Here is a 22962-nt window from a genome sequence, read left to right as displayed (position 1 = left end):
CTGCAGACCATTGTCTAAAATATGACTGTGTATGCTGCAGTATTGACAGGGTTCACACACTTTTCTTGAAATCATTTTCCAGGACATTTTCAGACATGTTATCACACCATTCACTAATACATCCCCCAATCCCATTCATCCTTTGGAGAAGTGCTCTTTTCGACAGTTGTCCCTTATTTTGTACATTATTCCTCTTTAACCCCCAGAAGTCTGATGTAAAGACGTGGTGCAGTCTGTGGCTCTAACTTATGAAATAATCTCTTACATACTTTAAAATTAAGACAAATGTATCATAAAACAAAGCAAACATGTTGTTTTTGTTTTTAAACCACGCCCACTACAGCTCTGTGCTGCTCCTCTATCTGTCACTCAGCAGAGGAGAGAAAACCCTCGTGCTCACGGTCTTATAACACTCATCAACTCAAAGTCGCTATTTTTTCTCGCTATAGACACTTCTTTGGAAAATAAATCCTTATAGCAGAGTCTGAAAAAGTCAAATCGAGCTCTAAAGTAGCTGATGTCACAGTATGATAAATAATTTTATAGGGCAACTCAAGCTTTTCCAGAACATTTGACCTTTTTTTTCTCATTTTCCATGACTTGAAAAGTGGTCAACCATTTTCCAGGTTTTCCAGGATGTGTGGGAACCCTGATTAAGATTTTTTTTGTGTGTAACTAAAGGGTTCATCCCAAATCATATAAACAGCCCCAAACTGCACACAAAGTAGATTGAAGTATGACCAGACACAGTCTACCTTTGACCACAAAGACGGACGGACTGATAGATGTGTCGTGTCCTCATAGTTTTTCACTGTTCATTTGATTCATAGCCAACACACACACATACACACACACACAGAGAGAGAGGCAGGGCCTTGGGGACAAACGGTGGTCTGTCAGTCGGTGAATAGCTTCATCCATGTGGAACTGAAGAGGGAGCAGATCTCAATTAGACGGAGGGAACATAGTGGGAAATATGGATGTGAGGGAAATAAAGTTATGAGCAATGGTTTGGGTGATATTCATTCAGTGGGATATGTTTTATATGTGTGTGAATGTATAAGGTTGCAGGGGTGGGGTGGAGGAGAGAGAGGAGAGGAGAGGAGAGGGGAGGAGGGTTTGCCAAAATTGCAGTGATCTCCCTCCAGCTCCTCTGCCTGCATCTGGGGCGTGTACTGCCCTAAGAAAAAAAAAACAAAAAAAAACTCCCAGTCCTGTAACTCCTGCAGCTCTGGAGAGACAGTCTCGATTTTCAGTCAGAGGACACTCATCATCAGTCAGCCCTCTCTCTCTCTCTCTCTCTCTGCCTCTCTGTCCCTCCCTCAGACGCCCCCACATCCACACTCCCTCTCTTTCTCCCTCTGTCCGTCTCCAGCAGCGCAGCAGCATCTCTCCTCTCTTTGCTCTTCTCCTCCTTCTCCTTCTCCTCCTTCTCCTCCTTCTTCTTGACACAAGACCTGCACCATGTCTGCAAACGGCGCCGACGGGGACCTGCTGCGGATCCCGCTGGGACTCATCAACAGCGACGGGAAGTATCTGACGGCGGAGACTTTCGGCTTCAAGATCAACGCGTCGGCCAGCAGCCTGAAGAAGAAGCAGACGTGGACGCTGGAGCAGACCGCGGAGGACGGCAGCAGCGCCGTGTTCCTCCTGTCGCACCTGGGCCGCTACCTCGCCACGGACAAAGACGGCAACGTGACCGCGGACAGCGAGACGCGCGGCGGCCGCGACTGCCGCTTCGTTATCACGGCGCATGAGGACGGGCGGTGGTCGCTGCGGTCCGAGCCGCACGGCCGCTTCCTGGGCGGCAGCGAGGACCGCATCACGTGCTTCGCGCAGACGGCCTCGCCGGCGGAGAAGTGGAGCGTGCACCTGGCCGTGCACCCGCAGGTCAACATCTACAGCTTCGCGCGCAAACGCTTCGCCCACCTGAGCGCGCACGGGGAGCCGCAGGAGGTGGCGATAGACCGGGACGTCCCGTGGGGGGTCGACTCGCTGGTCACGCTGGTCTACCGGGACCAGCGCTACCACCTCGAGACCTCCGACAACCGGTTCCTCCGCAACGACGGCAGCCTGGCCACCAAGACGGACAAGGACACCGGCTACATGCTGGAGTTCCGCTCCGGGAAAGTGGCGTTCCGCGACTGCACCGGGCGCTACCTGGCCCCCGTGGGTCCGACCGGCACCATGAAGTCCGGGCGGAGCGGCCGCGTGGGGAAGGACGAGCTGTTCGGTCTCGAGCGCAGCCACGCGCAGGTCGTCCTGACTGCAGGCAACGAGAGAAACGTCTCCACGAGGCAAGGTGAGGACAGGAGGCTCTGTCTGTCTGTCTGTCTGTCTGCAGCCACCACTGATGCCGGGCACGTTACTTTATATAAAAAAAAATAATTAGTTATAGTTACTTTCATCAAAAAGTAACTGAATATTTGACTATATTATAAAGGTAACTGGCCTAATTCCAGGAAAATTAACTATTGCGTTTCTTCTTTTTAGGCTATAAAATGCTCAAATACGTCAAATTACTTGGGCTCGTCACCCTCCTAACCATAACCATAACTTATCAGTGGCAGCCAGCCACACGGAGCCAAGGAGGGACTGTGATGGGAATAATGGCGTTACTTTTTTTTAAGTAACGCGTAAAAAAGGCAAGGCATTGGCAAGGCAGTTTTATTTATATAGTGCATTTCATACTAAGGGGCAACTCAATGTGCTTTACATAAAAACAAAACATGTAGGCCTAACAGTAAGAATTGGAATCACACACACAAAAAAAACATAGGCTACATTTTTAAAGGTAGAAATTTGAAACATTAAACATGCAATCCCAAAAGCAAGAAAAAAGAATAAAAGACAGTACAGAAAATAAAAACTAGACTAGAATAGGGCATAAAATATTAGTTCCAGATAAACGGGAGGTTATAGTTTGGGGGCGAGTCCAAGTAATTTCACATACCTTTATAAAAAAGAAACGCGATAGTTACTTACTTACCTTTACTATAATGTAGTAATTCAGTAAAGTATAAGTGATTATTGTAACAAATTACTTTTTTAAAGTAACGTGCCCAACACTGCGGTGGGAAAAAAAAACCTAATCCCATCACTATCATACTGATGAAGTCACTGCATAGCTGGGCACACCGCCGGCAGCTGTTGCATGGATTTTGGTGTGTGTGTGTGTGTGTGAACAGAATTATAGACTCCTTCATTTTCCTCACACCATGTGTTTTTCATTATCATGCTCTCACTTTCTCTCCCCTCCCTCCCTCCCTCCCTCCTTTTGGCCAGTCTCTGCCTTAGCTTAACATTTTTCTGCAGTAATTCTACCCCTGCATTGTGGTTCTGCTGCTGCCGGTTCGGGGTCAGTCTGCAGTTATCCTCCATTCTTTACCTCAGAATAGACCGAGAACAGACAGAAAACGAGGAGGGACCCTGTGAGGGAGACAAAAGGGAATAAAATGGAGGAGAGGCAGTGAAAACAGGCCACAGAGAGAGAGGAGAGGAGAGGAGAGGAGGGAGGTGTGACTCACAGTAGACGGTCCTGATGCCACATGCAAACTCTTTGTTTTGTCACTCACCGCTCGGTCTCATTCTGTGCTGCTGCCATGATGAACATAAGACAGATTATTAATAGTAGTGCATCTGTGCAGTCAATATCGACTTGAATGTATGCAGGAATAGTGTGTGAGTGAAGGTGTGTGTTGGTCTGTGGGTGTGTGTGTGTGCATTCCTGGGGAGATGGACCGTGGAAGACAAAGATAATCTTTGAGTAAGGGCAGCGACTTCTGACCTGGTCTCTCACTGAACTGGACCGAGGGCTAAAACACAAAAGGGGCAGAAAGATTGTGTGTTGAACCTTCACAACTTCCACTTACTGTAATTAAAATGCTTTTGAATCCAATCAAGTCCAATAAATCCAAATGGGATGGTAGGCATTTTGTCAGCCAGAAGCTTGATGGTTACAATTAGACTGTGTCGTCAGTTCTTCATTAAGGAGTAATATGTTTTTGTTGAAGGGATACTTCAACCTTTTGGCAAATTGGCCCATTGCCATAATCCCTATAGTTTTAGCAGTAGGTTCATTACCTTTAATTGTCGGTGCAAGCTATTTTTAGAACGGTGGAGCAGAGCCGTGAGCTGCTCAGAGCTACGCTACGGAGGCTAATGGGATTTCTTGGTTTCCCTCATCAAACTCATCAAAATACACAATCCAACAACTCCAATACGCTCTCGTGGACAAGTTGTGACCTGCACATTCACCACGCCATGTGATGATAACAGAGCGTTACCATACAACGTTGTTTTCGAGGCAAATGCAGAGACTGCTTGCCAAAAAACCATCCCGGATGGGAACAGTTTTGCATGAATTCACCTTGAAAATTCACTCCGTCTCGTAACGTTAAGTTATTATCTGATAGCGTGGTGAAAGTGCAGGTCACAACTTGTCCACCTGAGCAGATGGACAAGCAGCTCGCGGCTCTGCTCCGCTGCTCTAAAAATAGCTTGCAACGACAAAAAAGGTAACGAAACTACTGTTTTGGCTATAGGGATTATGGCAATGGGCCAATTTGCCAAAATGTTGAACTATCCCTTTAATCTAATAGTTGGAGAACTGACAGCTGTTTAAAGCTTCATGAGTCGTGTCATGTCCTCAAAGGAAAAAGTCTTTATGAGCAAATTGCAGGTCCAGATCAAAGTCTTTCAGGTCTCTGAATCGAATGCTTTCATTTTAAAGCTTTACAGCTGCACTCATTTACACATTTATATAACTGCAGCCATATTTATATAATTGCTTGTATGACTACAAACCCACAGAGATGCAGATTCATCATTGCATCAGCTTCCTTCCGCTACGAACATGGTTTTAGTGTCTTTCAGCTCATTGTTTTGGTGTTTACTGTTGACATGACAGTTTTTAGTTCTCTCTCACTGCTCTCAGCAACTTGATTTTTTTTTAGCATCAGCGTTTGTCAGCAAAAAAACTTGCAACACAGAAAGTAGCTACCTGGAGAGGAGTGAGATTATTGGACCAAACACTCCTCGGGTGGCCAGAACCAAGACTCCGAATGAACGAATAATGTTGCTCCCTGTCTGCTAGAAGATGATGTGTAAGTAGGAAAGTATTTGCTAACACAGGGGACATAAAGAATGCGTGTTATGAGCACTAGTCTCAAGTGTGAAGCTTTGGCAATTCACCACAGAAGAAGCATTTCTCCACAGTATCGTTTTTAGACCAGAATGCATTGCAGATGCAGCGTTTTTGACAGATGAGTGCAACTCTGTCTAATTTGGGAAGACATCTTTGCATCCTTGGCCTTGGATCGGCACATCCTGAATGGTTGTTGATAACCAGGCACAGAGAGTTTAGGTGTCCCGTCCCATTAAAGGGATAGTTCAACATTTTGCCAAATCCGCCCATTGCCATAATCGCTATAGTCATAGCAGTAGGTTTGTTATCTTTAATTATCAGTGCATGTTGTTTTGAGATCCGCGGGGCAGAGATGTGAGCTGCTCAGTGAACACAATGGAGGTGAATGGTACAGGTCCCCTGTCCCTCATCAAACTCATCAAATACACAATCCAACAACTCCAAAACGCTCTGGTGGACAAGTTGTGACCTGCACATTCACCACGCTATGAAATAACCATGTATAATTATGTAACATTACGAGTTGTTTTCGAGACAAATGGAGCCGGAACTACATTCCAGACACGGCTGCTGGGCGGAGTGATTTCAAAAACGCAATAGTGCTGAGTATTTGATTTGTGTGTCATAATGTTACATAAATATACATTATTATCTCATAGTGTGGTGAATGTGCAGGTCACAACTTGTCCACCAGAGCGTTTTGGAGTTGTTGGATTGTGTATTTGATGAGTTTGATGAGGGACAGGGGACCTGTACCATTCACCTCTATTGTGTTCACTGAGCAGCTCACGTCTCTGCCCCGCCGATCTCACAACAACATGCACCGATAATTAAAGGTAGTGAACCTACTGCTATGACTATAGCGATTATGGAAATAGGCGAATTTGCCAAAATGTTGAACTACCCCTTTAAGAGTCCGTCTAAGGGATTTTATGAATGAGACTGAGGGTAGAAGAGTTTCAGACAAGGACGAAAATCTCCAGAGACAAATGAAAGCTGACAGCTCTACTGTCCCACTTTTCTAGGCATTGACCTGTCAGCCAATCAGGACGAGGAAGGGGACCAGGAAGTCTTCCAGTTGGAGATGAGTCGTGAGGACAGGAAGTGCGCCTTCAGAACCGCTGCTGGAAAATACTGGACCCTGTCAGCGAGTGGAGGACTTCAGTGCACCGCCTCCACCAAGTAAACACACACATGTTGTATGTCACATGTTTTAGTTCACACAGACATCACAATGCCTCACAGTGTGTTCATTGACTTTGTTAATGTGCGTGTGTGTCACAGATCGGACAACAGCTTCTTTGAACTGGAGTGGCGTGACGGCCGTGTGTGTGTGCGTGCGGCTAACGGCAAGTATGTGGTGGCCAAGAAGAACGGGCAGCTGGCTGCTACTGTTGACAACACAGGTCAGTGACAGACTAGAGACTCTAAGCGTCTTTGCTCATTTGTGTGTCAACGCCAAGGGGGCAGTTGTCGTTCTGAGAAGTGAAGCTCACTTCCGCATTCAAAAAGCTGCAATCCCCTCGGCTGTCGCTGGGGGCTGGCTCCAGAAGGGAGCAACTCCAATTGAGCCCCATGTTAAAATAGCCGATTTTACAGTTTAAAAAAACATATTTACAGCCTGGTACATTTTATTTTTTTGGTCTCAACCGATAGTTTCTACCCCCGCACACACTCTGAGGGGGGTGAATTTTTTTAAAACTCTACCGTTTTACTGTTATTAGGTTTAAAGTTCTGGCCAATCAGGGCGCAGAACCATTGAGTGACAGGTCCGGAGACCGTTGCTACGAGGCCAGTGGGCGGGCTCTCGGCCGGCCAACGGCCGCACCGCTCCAAATATGGCAAGTAGAATCCAACATGGCGCGGTTCAAACCCCCGTAGTAGCGGCACAAAACAGACTCCCCCAAACCAATGGGTGACGTCACGGACGCTACGTCCATTCTTTTTACAGTCTATGGTACCTTTAAGGTAAAAATCCTGCACAGTTCCTCTTTAAGGTCCAGTGTGTAAAATAGTGGGAAAACCGTGACATCCTTGCAGCGTTCACTCACTCGCTCGTGCTCACCCTTCCCATTGGCAAAGTGACGGTGGCCTATGAGAACAAAAACACTTGTGTGGAAATGACGTCTTCCACAACCGGGATGACTGGGAGTATTTCAGGAGCAGCGAGCGATGAGGTGAAGATCTAAACCATTTTACGATATGTCTGCTCTGCTGTGTCCTCCTCCTTCTTCTTTCCTTCCGCCTTTGACTTTATTGGTTTATTTAAGCGTGTGAAATTTGCAAAACTCGCTCTCTGGATGGCTGGATTTTCCAATCGGGCTGCCGTACAAACATGGCGGCGCAAGATGGCAACACTCTTTAAAGCCAGACCCTTGCTATATGTAGATATAAAAGAATAATTATAAGGCTTCGAAAACCAAACAAATTTTATTTTATAGCGATTATACACTTATACAAATATATTCATGGGTAGTATATTCAGACTTTGCCAGTAAACCCTGCCAAATATTACACACTGGACCTTTAATTAAACAGCTTCGAAGTAATTTGGATGGTTAAATAAATGACTTGTAACTTGATACAGGGAGAATGGAGGCTCTCTGTCTTCCACGTAGCGTCTCGTGGTCCAAAACCAACCTTGCAAGATCAGAGCCTTGGACACGGTGTCCCAGCTCTCGTTACCCATAATCTCTTGTTAATGACAGATAAGACTACACAAATATACACATTGTAACACTTATGACATATAACGTTATCCACCGCTCCATGGATTGCTTTCTCGACAGAAAACAAATGCACATGGCCAGGAGGAGGGTTAGCAAAACAGTGGTAAAGTGACCAGACTTGCATAGTTCCCCTTTAAGGAAACAAGGCCCAGATCAAGTTGACATGACCCTAATCAGCCTGTCTCTCCAGGGGAGGCTGAACAGTTCCTGATGAAGCTGATCAACCGTCCACTCATCGTCCTTCGTGGTGAACACGGTTTCATCGGAGCTCGTAAACCTGGGACAGCGACCCTGGACTCCAACCGAGCATCCTACGACGTTTTCCAGCTGGAGTTCCACAACGGCGCTTACTCTCTTAAAGGTGGGTAATCGTTTCATAATACAAAAAAAATACTGTCATAATGCTCAATTTATAAAACTGACCGTGTGCTCTTGGAGGTTTTACGATACGTCAAAGATTTCACATGACAGCTGGCCAGCAGAAAGTGTAGTATGTATAAAATCCGTTTTAACGAGATGACACCTCAGCTAATTTGATTGTAATAATAAAATTTTATAAACATTCACTTGGACTCAAAGGTGAACGCACAACCACAGTCTGGTGGTCAAAAGGTCAAGATCATTGTGACTACATAAAACACATGTTTTCTGTAGTCACAGAAGCCCATATACTAATATCATCAATTTAATCATGATAAAATTATGAAAGATGACATCATATATCCTAATGGTCAAAGGTCACCTTCATTGTGATATGATATTGTTCGGCAAAACGCTACCAAAGACGGTTAAGAACCAACACGCTCCACACCAAGTCAGTTTACTGTTTCTGTGTCAGATGGGTTTCTCTGCTACCCCGCCCCTTTAGGAGACTAGCAGCAAGTCTTGAGTCTATTGACTCCAATAGGAGAAGTGAAGATTATGGTCAATTCTTTTGTCCCCTTAGAAACCGAAGTTAATATTTGAGTCATTTTTCACAAGCCACATCTCTTCCGAACATTTTGACACTAAAATGGTAAATTTCAGATGGACAAATCTTGAGAAAATCATGAGAAAAATCTTGAGATCTGGTACAGATTTCCTAGGTAATGTTGTGCTAGCTCATTTTCGTAGTGCTAAATATGACTGTTAACTGTGTACATGAATGAATGAAAATTTTGGATTAACAAATGAAAATTTAGTTTGGCCCATTTACATTTACAAACAAGTAACAAGAACTGTGGTAGATAGCCTACTACATTTTCAACAGAATGGGTGTAGGCTGAAGCTTATTTTCACCTGCCCATCTTGTTTCATATAGCAAAAACCTTGTTCCTGGCAATAACAAAACATATAAATGTATCAGTAAAAAAATATAAATGTCTTATTTTCTTCTAATGACAACTTTTATCCATCCACACACATGTTCACACATGTTCCAGGAAGTGAATACCATTTCACATAATTGGCGCAGTAATGGGCCATCTTGTCACTGTAGATGTAGATGAAATCTCTGAATGTTGTCACTCAGAAACACAGGGGGAGATTGTGACCATAGTTGCAGTAACTCAGCTGGTTGGTGGAAACACAGTCGTGAGCCAATAATTATAATTTAACGCAAGAAACTGCATCATAAATTCTATCGTCCTGAACACATAAACGCTTTGGCTTTGACTTTGATTTTATTGGTGGAATAAAGTTGTGTCTGGCAGTAGTAGTATTTTGTTGAGGGCTTTTAAATTACAGCTCAGCACGGCCCCATTTAACCCCACGCTGCCTCAGATTAAGTCAATATTTAAACCATCTAACGGGAAGAATATCATAACTGCGTTTATGGGTCAACTACTGTCATCTGACACCTATTAACATTTCAACCAGCACAAGGCTTTAACAACACATACTGTGCTCTTTACTTTCATTTTCATGATGAAATAGTCAATAATCAAATTCTATTTAAAACATAATCAAATTAAGTAGTACATCACCAAAATGCGAGACACGCAGTGTGTGAGTCATGTTACATTGAGTGTGTGTGTTTTCTGTGCAGACTCCCAGGGGAAGTACTGGTGCGTTGGAGACGACACAGCGGTGGCGTGCAGCAGCTCCACACCTGTCCAGTTCCTGCTCGAGTTCTGCGACCTCAACAAGATGGCCATCCGCGCTCTCGGGGGGAAGTACCTTAAAGGAGACCACGCCGGGGGTCTAAAAGCCAGCGTCGACTCCCTGGACAACGCCACCCTCTGGGAGTACTGAGAAAGACACAGCCGGACTTCACACCTTTATCTGATACAATGCTTCACACTATTAGATACTGTAGGTAGCTGTTTGTTTGTTTGTTTGTTTTGCATATGTGTGTGTGTGTGTGTGTGTATAGTTGTGAATTTGTCTGGATGGATGGATGTGAGGTTGAAACTGAAGCTGATCAACTGGAAGTCATGGCACCAAAGCACTACAGGTGTTTTATTTTGTATTATTTGTTTCTTTCCTATAAGTCATTATCTCTTTCTTCTTACTGGGCTTTTTACTGGAGGTCTGAATTTGAAATTACTCGCTGTTCTGACGTGTTTTAATGAATGAATGTGGTGGTTGCACATTAAATGTTTCCCATTCCAGTCAAACTTAACACAAGCTGATACCTGATAAATGTCTGTGGTGACTACTGGTATAACAAACATGTAGATTGCTATAATAACTCGTACTTCACAGTATCTAACCTTCTCCTGTTTAAATGTCCTGCTGGCTCTGTGGTGCTGCTTTCATCTCCTCTCCTCTTCTCTTCTCTTCTCTTCTCGACGATAAAACGCATAAAGCACATTAGATAAAGGGATGTAACTGATTAACATGTTTCTGCTGTAAATAATGCTTTCTTTGTCACTGAATGCTTCAAAAACACGGTAACCATGGAAACGCAAAATGCAAACACGCGTCGGAAGCTGCGAAATGGGACACAGCTAGCGGATCTAACACATTTCTCGCCAGGGCACTTTCTTGTTTTTCCTTCTTCAGTCTCCAGTGTGCAGGCAGACAAAATCTGTACATAGACAGATTCATCTTCAGAAAGTAGTCAGGGGTCAAAAGGTTTATGTAAAAGACTAGATCCACTCAGTTCTCCCTCAGGTTTTAATTTATATGTCAGGAGGAAGTAAATGAGAGGAGAGAACGAGTTAAAGGAGCTTTGAAATCTGCTGACTGACTGACTGAAGGAGCCTTCTTATAGAAAGATAATTTCTGTAAAAAATAAATAAATAAAAAAAGAAGCTATAAAATACAAAGTGGTGGATAGGTGGCCTAGTTACTGCACAATATATCTCAAATGCACAATAACGCAGTAGACCAAATACAAATATGCAGTCATAAGTTAGAGTGAGTCCAAGTCAGCAACTCAAGAGTCTGCACAGTAATGTAGTGTCAATTTGAGATTAAATCAAAAGCACATGTCTCTTTGGATGAACTGTCTGCCTTAGATCGGAGCTGCTGCTGCTGCTGCTGCTGCTGCTGCTGGTGTGTAAACACAATGATAAGAGTCAGTCATGTCTCTGGCTATTATTGTGGCTGTGCCTTCCATAGAGCATCAGTCTTTACTGTCTTTTCTTTTTCATGTTCTTACATTTGAACCGAACTGAGTGAACAAAAACAATAAAGTTTCCCTCTCAACAGTGAACCTTCTTCTTTAATCTCATCTTTTACAATTAAGATTATCTCTCGTGTGATTTTGTTTGCTATCAGTATATGAGAGTTTGTTTGCTTTCAACTATTTTCATCTCACCCAAAATACAGAATCATTTCAATTTAACAGGGGCCATTACTTATACAAATGTCATTTTTTGCACAAATACAATTCTATTTACCTCCCTGTACAAGGGATTTGGCAAAAACCAGAGAGGCTAATATCTCCAAACCTAATTTAGGACAGAAAAAGCTCAACAGCTAAAAGTTGGATTGTCCTAACTTTAGTGGAGACATTCATGGCATTCAAAGCAGAGTGACTTTGCTAATATCATGACCTGTAATAACTTTGGCAGCCACTGACTGTAAATTTCTAGGTAGTGCCATCATCAGGTCAAAATGATAGTTTGTCCAATAACTCTGAGGCTAATGGCTTTCCCATCAGCCTCAGCTGCAGTAAAATTCACAAGCTTTATTGTTAAAAGGCTTTCTTACTGTCAATCAAAACCCATAATTACCCATTAACAAGTATTGTGTAGATAGATAGATAGATAGATAGATAGATAGATAGATAGATAGATAGATAGATAGATAGATAGATAGATAGATAGATAGATAGATAGATAGATAGATAGATAGCTTCAGTTTCTTTAGTTTGAGTTTTTTATTAGATTGGAGATATGTATATATTAAAATATTAAATGAGAGCTTTTCATCAATCCATATAGGTACTTATATGAGGACGCCCTTTCAATCCCGTCAGATGTAGAAATGTTTAGACCCCTCGAGCCTCTCTGCAATGACTCAAATGCAGTCTGAAGTTTGTCAGTTGCCTGTACTGCAGAGGGAGCAAATGTATATATGATTGCATACAAATGCAAATTAGCTTGAACATCTTTACCTAAATCATTTATAAAAACAGAAAATAATATAGGACCCAAAATAGAACCTTGGGGCACGCCTTTAATTTATTGATATACTTTATTGATCCCAAGCTGGGAAATTACAGTGCAGAAGCAGCATTACACACAGTGACAATAACAACACAATGAAATAAAAAGAACAACATACTATAGCAATATAAAATGCAATATGAAAAACATATAAGCAGTAGCCTACTGCAAAATAAAATGTAAGGTGTAGTGTATATGTAGTATACGTAAAAACATATAAAATGCATAGTGACTGCATGTTATAAAGCAATAGAGATCCATTGCTGTCAAAAAAAAGAGCCAAACTATGACAATGGATGTCAATACCCTTCCCTAACAAATTTAAGACACTGGGTGTGGCTTCAGTCAAGCAACTTGTCAGCATCATATGCAGCATTGCAACCATCTTGTTATGCTAAAGGCAGTGAAAAAAAAAAATCCAGAGTCATGGTTTTTGCAAAAGCTTGTTGTGTATGTGTGTGTGTGTGTGTGTGTGTGTGTGTGTGTGGGAGAAGGAAGAAACTTGTCTAGTCTGAATCATGTCCCCTTGAGATTTCACTGAGCCAAAACTGTGCAGGAGGAAAGGAAGACAAGGGCAGAGGGAGGTAACCTGCTCCACATTCACTGTCCTGCTGCTGCTGCTGCTGCAGAGGAAACTCAGCTCTGCTCCTCTCGCTCACTCCGACGCGTTGTGCTGCTGCTAAACTTTATACATGTGTGATGTGATCTGACACAGGCAGGAACCGACATCCATCCCTCCCTCATCCTCCACTATCCAGGATCTCTGCATGTTGCCATGGTAACAGGTAATAGCAGCCAGGGATAGGGCTTGAGGAAGGATGACTGTTGTAGGAGATGTAGCCTTACAGACACACGTGGATCAATAATCTCAACAAACCTTGTAAGACTCAAAGTCGAGCAGTCTAATAATTTAATACGCAGTTTTTTTTTTTGAGTCTTCGGACAATAAGTGAGTGAAAGAGGCCTTAGTAAATAAAAACCTCAAGATAACAGACATGTGATAGTCCCTAAACGAATTGAAGCTCCTACTGTGCTCTCTCTAATACAATAACACCCTCCTTTCCCACGTCTTCTCCGCCAGTCTGTTTGTGTGCACAACATCATCTGTAAGAGAAAACACATGGCAAAGCCCTCGCGCCAAATCCGCCTGCCAGAAAAAGCTAATATGGCACTTGAGTGTAAGAGGGAGAGAATAATAAGCAGGGGAGAGACAAAGCTGGAATGAATGAAGCGGCTATATATATATAAAAAGAGAGAAGATGAGTAGCAGAGAAGAGTTTTTTGCTGACCATGAGAAGTAGGGCAGATTTTCTCCTGCATTTATGCATGACAGAGGAAAAAATTGATTCAGTATGAGAGGTATGAGAGTTTGTGACGGATATACGTACATAAAAATGAGCTTATTCAAACCCTCGTTGCAGGAGGATTTTCAGTCAAAAACATACATGTATCTACCGTTTCGCTAGTTCTAAATCTGTCACATAAACTCAGATTAAATGTTCCTTCATGTGTTGAGAAGTCTCCTTCTTCACAGGCCAAATCAACCATTTAACAAGATTAGGAGTCTGCAGACACACCAACAACAACTCTGCAAGGTAGTAGCCTACTCTACATGCTAACACCAGTATCGCAACATTCACATTAACAAAGCTAACATGGTGACATTTATATGATATTTACTTTAATGTGCTACTATCTGCAATAAACAGAGAACAGCACATTAATGCCACCAGGCTGCAGGTGCATGAACAAACACACAAGTGTTGTGCAATATTTGATTTCAATCTGTTACCAATGGGATAGGGTTAGGTTTATTTTTGTGCACCAAAACACCACGTCTAATGGCCTTATGAACGCACAGTCGCACACTCATCATGTATGAAGAGCTCTTAAAATGTCCCATATTATAGGCTACAGTATTTTATGTGAAGTTTTATATAAGAAGATGCATTTGTGGTTTTAAGTAACAAAAACCTCAAATCTCATCATTTTTTGAATTTCTTTAGATCGCAGCATGTTGCTGTTTGAGATCTCCTCCTTCACTTCACTCAAACAGGTTTTACTGAAGTGACTTCTTGATTCAACCGTTCTGGCAGTGATCAGGCCTGGGTGTGGACAGTTAAATTGATGCAGCTTTCCAAAAAATTAGGTTTATCACAGTTTGTTCATGATTTAAAGCAGAAGTAAGTGATCCGGTCGTTTTGGCTAACTTCTTGTCAGCCGATGGAGTTAGCAGCCCCCGCCCTCGTCATGGATCTATTGGTCCTCGTCCCTACGTCACCACATTCACGCGCAGCCCTTGGCTGCACACACAGAGAGGACCGCCCCTTTATGCCGTTCTCTCTCCTCATTGGATAAAGGTTGTAGGATACAAGGAAAGTTTTCTCCTCGGCTTACAGCAGAGCAGAGTGACTGACAGACCCGTGTTTCGGACCAAACACTCTGTTTGGTAAGTGATTGCTGTTGGAAGATATAACTATTTAAAGGGATAGTTCACCCTAGAATGATATTTCGCTCATTATCTACTCACCCTCATGTTGACTAAGGGCTGGAAGAATTTTGATACTGAGATACTGAGACCGACTGAGACTCGCTTCCTTGTTTACCCCGGTCTCAGTGCGAACCTTGCGCATGCGCGCTGGCAGCGGAAGAGCCGGACAACAGACACTAGGAGCTAATGCTACAAACATGCTTGGAATGTGGACTTATTTAATTTTTTTCGGGACAATTACGCAATTTGGGGCTTCAGCACAAGACCGACATTACATACGAGCATCATGGAGGTATTTGGATGTTTTTTTGTGTGTGTTTTTTTACGAAGAGCTCTGGTGTCCCTTTGCAACCGTTGCATTGAAATGCACTGCTACGCCAAGACCCCCTGTAACTCAGAGAAGGGACGGTGGACTCTGAAAATTCTTCCAGCCCTTAGTCAACATGAGGGTGAGTAGATAATGAGCGAAATATCATTCTAGGGTGAACTATCCCTTTAAGACTTATATTAACACAAACATTCCGCTTACTTCTGCTTTAACAAGGGTCACAATTACTTTTTCATATTGGGCCAGGTAGCCTTTTTTTCCCTTGAAAAATGAAATCATCTTTTAAAAACTGCATTTTATATTTACTTGGGTCATCTTTGTCTAATATCCAAATTTGTTTGATGATCGTAAACATTGTCAAGTGTGACAAATAGGCTATGCAAAAAAACTAAGAAATCGGGAAGGGGGCAAAAACTTTTTCACGGCACTGTAGCTATGCACCTGTGTTAACCCTATAACTGCCCACAGGTGTAAAGGTGAGGGTGTTGTGCCCCCTTCATGTGTCAGCCCTGTGTCTGGTAGTCTGACAATAGGTAACCCCGCCCCCACTGACTGTCGGTTGATAGCTCCACCCCTCTTTGTCATCCACCTTTTAACCTTTGACCTGAAGGTGTAGCTACCATCTCACCTGTGGGCGTTTCCTTTGTCTGTTGCACCTGCTGCTCAGACGTTAACATATATTTTCTATGTAGTTTAATGCCGTTGTGTGTCTTTGTGTGACCTGTATCACTGCAGCTCATTCTGCTGCATGTAGAACATTTTTCTAGCACCACCAGTAGTTTTCCAATGTGAGGCTGAACTACTTCACTGATTTAGCCTCATTTACATCTGATGTTGTTTTGATGTGTCTGCTGCTGCCATCTAGTGGAGAGACTGTGAAGATGACTTTTGCAAACCTAAAGTATGCGAACACCTCTATTACAGTAGGATGGTGTGATACTTATAGTAAAGTGGCATGATAAGAATATAGTATATTATGGTAATGATAGACAAGAATGTGATTACAACTTCAGAGGGAAACACCAGCTTCTTTTTCAATTTGACAAAACATGATCCATAAAGAAATGCATTTCCCATTTTCCCAATCTGACTGTCCTGCACATAACCCCGACTCTTGACCTCAGATCCAGCCAACATATTTATCATGAGCTGAAACTTCAACAGTGAGTCAGGACTATTCACCCAACTGTCAGGAGACCGCGGTTGGTTGTAACTTTTTGTCTCAGCTCTCATAACTTACAGAGTGCTCATGGTAGGGTTCCCAAATGTTGACAAAGAGTCCCTTCATTTGTTCTCTACAAACAGCAATGCCTTAAACTTATCAATAACAGAATTCACTGTTTGATGTCAAATGCAAGGAGTGCCACTGTTACAACCTACCCTACTACCAGGTTGTAACATAACCTCGGGTAAATTTTAACAGTGAGATTAAAAACCAAACCAAAAAAAAACATGCATCTATGTAAGTTTATTGTGCATGTTCCAATAAAGCATCTTTCTGTGGTTCAATATGAACAACAATAACTCATCACTGATGATAAAATGAAGAACAGTGTCAGTGGTGTGTATCCTAACATTAGAAATCTGTCTTAAAGAACATCTTCTGATAATACCAGTGAATGGTGAACATGAATGTAACCCTTCAGAAAGAGGTCAGAAGCAGCTAATAACTCATGTAAAACTCCAGGAAAGCTGGTTGACACTTAATGACACTTAATAAAACAACAAAGATTAAAGGTGTTACAACCATCCCCATCCCATTGTTTGACTAGCTGTACCAACATGGTGGTTTAAAATAAACATTGATGAAATGACTAAAATGAATATTCCAAGAGCCTATCATCTTATACAAGTTACCTAATTCAAACTTCAAAGGTATCGGTACTAGTCAAAATTTAGGCTTGGTCCAAAATATTAGTTTCTGACCTTAAAAAATACACACTTATTGACACAGCCATGCAAATTCACATGCAGTGTCAGGGAGTGGGTGCATGGATTACTCTAATGTTATCCCTTATTGGTACAAGTGATGCTGTTACAACCATCCCCGGTCTCCCATATAGTTCAGTTCAGTTCAGTTCAGTTCAGTTCAGTTCAGACAACTTTATTTATCCTTGCAAGGGGCAATCCATGTGTAGCTGGCAAGAAAAAAAATGAGATGGAGGGAGGAGTCAAGAACTATATAAATATGAGATGAAGCAAGATGAGATAAAAACAAAAAAGGTAAAAGCAGATAATGTAAAAGCAAAGAAAAAAACGAGTCATTGAATAAAAGTCATTTAAAATGGGTGTGTAATCTACTGCTCTGAAGTGGATAAAATAGGACATGGAGCAAGGTTACAAAATCTTGTTGTAAGGCCTCATTGAGCCTCATTAAGCCACATTAATGATGTGTGATCTACCCACTTGTTACCATATGGTGCACATACAAAAGTATTGAGACATCATATTGACAAAAACGTTGCAAATTTTGCCAGATCATTTGCAAACAGAGGCACTGGGGGAGTTTACCGTCAGTTTTCAGGTTCTTCTTTTGTTTAATTTTCACGTCTCTTATTTGCTCCCTTATATTAAACAGGAAACACTGACCTTCTTCAAGGGTAGAGATAAACTCATACGTGCACCCACATGTGCGCACACATTGACAAATTATCAAAGTATCTGTTTGCCCACCGATAGCCGTGCCAGGCCAGACGCTGTGAGTCAGCAAGAGACGGACAGGGTGAGTTTTGTTCTGTGACAATAATGACACACGCTTCAAGAGAAAATTGGGAGGTTGTCTAACATCCTATTAATGGCCTAATCTGTAAATCTCACTGTTGTATTGTACAGTAATCCTGCTCTTGCTTCACACCTGTTGTGCTGGTTATGAGTCTGTTTGGCTTTACCACACCACTAATTCTAGTTAAATGGGTGTGGTGCACTCAGCGGTAGGCTAATCTGTCAAAATCATCACCTCATAAATGATCATAAATAGCCTATCAGAGCAAATCCAAAACCCAAACAACAATTTCTGCATTTTTAACTGTGTAAATGCTCATATAGCCGTTACAACATGTGTGTTTGTCAAAGAGTGGGTCCTTGTGGGGTGAATTAAAGAGAAACCTTCCGTGAGTCATGCCTGGTGTAAACAGGACTGCACGTGTCTGTAGCCTACCTTTGTTGTGTGCACATGAGTGGCCCTGGCTTTATGACTCTCAGACATCAGGCTCCAAGTTCCCAGGAACCCAATAACAAAACCACGTGGAGATAATGGAGCAAAACCAACGAGGGAAATGGACCTGCATTTTATAACTTTTATCTATAAAATGCAAGTCACAGACATCTAGTGTATACAAATATACAATTTACCAATGGTCCTTTCATACAATTAAGGTGTTCCTGTGGATATGACATATATCTATCTATCTATCTATCTATCTATCTATCTATCTATCTATCTATCTATCTATCTATCTATCTATCTATCTATCTATCTATCTATCTATCTATCTATCTATCTATCTATCTATCTATCTATCTATCTATCATCTAGTATGTACACACATACTGTAATAAACAATAAATAATTTAAAAAACTACAAATAAAAGGTGCCGGAAGCGGTGCATTTTAGATCAGCTTAGTTTGATTATGGTGATGCACATTGGCTGAAAATTATTGAATGCAAGACAATTATTGTTCATATTATATGAATTTTTTTACAGTAATTCATTATACATTACTGTAACATGAAGGTCATGTCTCTTAGTTCAGCTTTTAATTTGGAATAAATGTCCAATCACATCAGGAGGACATAAGTCAGTGTGGAAAATGGTGATATTTACGTGCCACTCCCTCTGATTATGACTATATGACTGTTTACATACCGGTAAAAAAGACATTACATTCGTTTATGTTTCCATGCAACCAAATGTCAGTGAGGTGTGGAGTTCCCAGCCTGGTATATTTTATTTTGTGCTTAAGATCATGCCAGAGAGAGAGAGAGAGAGAGAGAGAGAGAGAGAGAGAGAGAGAGAGAGAGAGAGAGAGAGAGAGAACTGGCAGTAGAATATGTCACTGCATGTCACACATCAAGAAATGTTTCAATGTAAGACTGTTTATTTCATTTATTTCTGATGTAGGCTATACTGTTATACTATCATTATCTTATTATTGTTTATTATTTTACACACACACACACACACACACACACACACACACACACACACACACACACACACACACACACACACACCTTTTCTATTTATTTATTTATATTTATTTTCTCTTAAGTTTTTCCTTCTATATACTTTGTAGTTCTTTATAACTCTCATGTTTATTGTTTTGTTTCATTGTGTCTTTATGCTTTGGCACCATAGTCTTTGTGACAGTCATGCCAATAAAGCTGAATTGAATTGAATTGAGAGAGAGAGAGAGAGAGAGAGAGAGAGAGAGAGAGAGAGAGAGAGAGAGAGAGAGAGATATCTTATTGGTGGAGAGCAGCCGTCACCAGCCTATAAAAGCCTGCAGAGGAGCGCACAGTGCAGGAGTCAGTTCCCCGCAGGTGATCTCGTATTCTCCCCAGAGACAGGTGTATTTGCCCCGGGGGGGTATATAGAGGCAACACCAGACCAGCAGCAGCAGCAGCAGCATGTCTCCATCCGGACGTCCCAACGCGGTGAGGCTGGTCTTCCTCGGAGCGGCGGGGGTCGGGAAGAGCGCGCTCATCCGCCGTTTCCTCCACGACCGCTTCGAGCACAAGCACACGCGCACAGTGGAGGACCTTCACGTGCTGGAGTACCCCACCGCCACCGCCGGTACCGGTACCGGGAAGAAGATGCACCTGGAGATCCTGGACACCAGCGGCAGCTACTCCTTCCCGGCCATGCGCGAGATGTGCATCCGCCACAGCGACGCCTTCGCCCTGGTTTACGCGGTGGACGACGCGCGCTCCTTCGAGGAGGTGAGGCGGCTGCGCGAGGAGATCCTGGAGCTGCGGGGCGGCGGTAAGCGCGCGCCCATCACCGTGGTGGGCAGCAAGGCGGACCTCACCGAGGCCGAGGGGCGCGTGCTGCTGGCCAGCGACGTCATGCCCACGGTGGAAGGCGAGTGGGACACCAACTTCGTGGAGGCGTCCGCGCGCACAGGCGGGAACACGATCGGAGTTTTCCGCGCGCTGCTTCAACAGGTGGAGGTGCCGCACGCGCTGAGCCCCGCGCTGAGCAGGCGCAGAGACACGGAGCCCAGCCCGGTGGGGGGGGTGGTGGGGGGGAAGAAGAGGAGACCGCCGCTGAAGAAGCACAACAGCTGCATCCTGTCATAGGAAGAAACATCTGTCTGCAGCAGCTGGACTCTGCAGCTGGACTGCACGTGCCCAGCTGTTGCTGTGCTGCACCTGGTTTGTGCACAGGTGGACATGATGACACCTATAGAACTTCAGATAAGACATTTTACTGTCTTGAGTCTGGACAGTAATGGGAGTCATCAGTGTAAAGAGTTCCCTGCTTACATTGCGATGCACTTTATACATGTTTTTAATATACCAATAAAATATCTTTTGTGAATTTGTCTTCTGTTTCATATGTTTCCACTTCACTACACCTGCCCATGCACTTTAACAGAGTTTACTTTGTGCAACAGCAGGGTTGAGTTTTGCCTTCACATTTTTACCAATGAAAAGATTGTGTTATCAGCAAAATGTGGGTAACACTTTACAATAAGGGTCCCTTAATTAACGTTAGTAGTACATTATTAAGCATTAATTAACTGTTTACAGATATATTAACAATCATTATTATGTATTATTTAGGATTAGGAAACACATTAATTAATGTAGCCTATTAGTAAGCAGTTAATTAATGTTTACTACTCAGAGTTAGTTAATAAATTTAAAAGTTGAATAATGTAATTAGTTATCATTATGTATGCATTACTCAGCTTAATAATGTACTAACTAACGTTAATTAAGGGACCCTTAAATATTGAGTAACAATATAACAACATTTTGTAGCAGTCCATGTAAAGCTATTGCTGTTCCTACATTGGCATACAGCTACAACTTGTAACTATAGTATATCATGTCATGGGAAAGTTACACTGAAGTGTAGCAGAGTAGAAGTATGAGATGTAACATTACAATAGTAGCCTAATACTCAGGCTACCACAAAACCCAACCAACAGTAACTGAGCTGCCTTCTTTCATGTCAGCAGATTTACTGATAAGGCTGTTGATGAACAATGTCCCTTAAACACTCACGTCTGCCCAGTGTCGGTCTAAATCCCCCTGACCAACGCTGGTCATTTATACTTTTCACATTTTTACAAGGATGAAATAAGCCTATAGTTTTTTCTGATCTTAAGAGTTGTTTTTGATGTGAACGGCGAGTCATTCTCACTCTATTCTCAGAACGTCCTACGTCACACCAAAATTAAATTTGAATTTTGGACGTGGGTCAGTGAATAAATAAAGGCAGTCTACTTCATCATCAGTGTTAGCTCCCATTGTTATCTACAACAGATGCATGGAGTGAATATTTAGATCAGTCAGTGCTTCATAAAAATAGCTCCTCTCTACATAGAGCCATGAACGTCGTGCTGTTTTGGACACACACAAACACACGCGCACACTGTCAAGTGGAACAAAGAGGATAAACAAACCCGTGGATTTCACAGTCTCTTCATTCATATGTCCTCTCTTCATCCACTTGTTCTCCTCTTATCTTCCTCTGCTAATCCCAATGTCAGTTCTGGAAACAGATAACACTCGTTGGCACAAAAAAATCAATAAGTAAGAGGGAGACTGCTTCCGAGGACACACAATGCCTATAAGAGAAGATGAAAGAGAATATGGAAATAGATTTTTTCGTGCTTTATGATTGCACATTAAAAATATCCTGCTGTCCGAGTGTCCCTCACCAAATGGAGCGAGCTAAATGAAGAAAAGGAGTACTTTAAACTGCAGAAAAGAAGAATTACATCTGTTCAAATTCAAAGTTTACAAGCGATGAGGATCAGATTTCTTGCATGATTGTCAATAATTTTAATTCTGAAGTTAGGCCAGTGGTGTAGTCTGTGTGATACTCAGGTATACTCACTGAAAATGCATTAATATTTCAGTATACTGGTCTACCAGAAAAATTGATATCAGACCCAACTCTAAGCATTTTTAAATCCAGGTTAAAAACATTTATGTTTTCATGTGAGCTCTTTTAAAGAAATGTAAATCCTAATCTTGGATTTGCACTGTAAATCCTCTTAATTGTTAGCCTGACAAGCCAGACTATATCACTAAAATGTATACCTTTAGTCTAGTTTTTATTATATATACTATATAGCCTATGTTTTGTTTTTATGTAAAGCACATTGAGTTGCCCCTTATGAAATGCACTGAATGAATAAAGCTGCCTTGCCTTGCCTACAACAAAACTATCTAACTATAGTCTATGTGTTACAGGTATGAACAGTGGACCCACCATAAAAGCAGTAGGCCTAAACCCACTGAAACAAATTAGACTACACCACTAGGCCTTTTTAAAACACTAAGACAATGAAGCCTAGCAACTCCAAATGTATTCACCAACAAACTGTTCAGGCCATGCAAACCAATAGGTTTTGCATATTACTTCATTGATAACACCCCTGAGTGCCAACATAAACTAATGGGTCTCTTTAACATGTGGCCTTGGTCGGT

The 22962-nt window shown here is 42.3% G+C and overlaps 2 protein-coding genes across 2 annotated transcripts; both read left to right on the top strand.

The window, feature by feature from the left end:
* Positions 1–1246: 1246 nt before the first annotated feature.
* LOC146992188 (fascin-like) lies at positions 1247–10795 on the top strand. Its single transcript, XM_085784359.1, has 5 exons — positions 1247–2302; positions 6172–6328; positions 6431–6552; positions 8066–8236; positions 9902–10795. The coding sequence occupies exons 1-5, from the start codon at positions 1465–1467 to the stop codon at positions 10105–10107; spliced, it is 1494 nt and encodes a 497-aa protein (XP_085640485.1). The 5' UTR covers positions 1247–1464; the 3' UTR covers positions 10108–10795.
* A 9118-nt stretch (positions 10796–19913) lies between these two features.
* rasd3 (RASD family member 3) lies at positions 19914–20698 on the top strand. The gene has a single exon (XM_085792369.1). It carries the CDS (start codon positions 19924–19926, stop codon positions 20593–20595), a length of 672 nt encoding a protein of 223 aa, XP_085648495.1. The 5' UTR covers positions 19914–19923; the 3' UTR covers positions 20596–20698.
* The last annotated feature ends 2264 nt before the right edge of the window (positions 20699–22962 follow it).

Source organism: Trachurus japonicus, chromosome 1, assembly GCF_045865225.1.
Source record: "Trachurus japonicus isolate A0001 chromosome 1, Traja_1.0".
In the NCBI taxonomy this organism is placed as follows: Eukaryota; Metazoa; Chordata; class Actinopteri; order Carangiformes; family Carangidae; genus Trachurus; species Trachurus japonicus.
Note: the sequence above shows the minus strand (reverse complement) of the source record. Positions and strands in the feature narration are given on the sequence as shown.

What these genes read in the sequence shown, in the direction of transcription:
- LOC146992188 (XM_085784359.1), top strand. Translation starts at nt 1,465, where the DNA reads ATGTCTGCAAACGGCGCCGACGGGGACCTGCTGCGGATCCCGCTGGGA. An exon ending in AAACGTCTCCACGAGGCAAG is followed by an intron (nt 2,303 to 6,171) that starts GTGAGGACAGGA and finishes CCACTTTTCTAG; the next exon opens with GCATTGACCTGTCAGCCAAT. An exon ending in CGGCGCTTACTCTCTTAAAG is followed by an intron (nt 8,237 to 9,901) that starts GTGGGTAATCGT and finishes TTTTCTGTGCAG; the next exon opens with ACTCCCAGGGGAAGTACTGG.
- rasd3 (XM_085792369.1), top strand. Translation starts at nt 19,924, where the DNA reads ATGTCTCCATCCGGACGTCCCAACGCGGTGAGGCTGGTCTTCCTCGGA.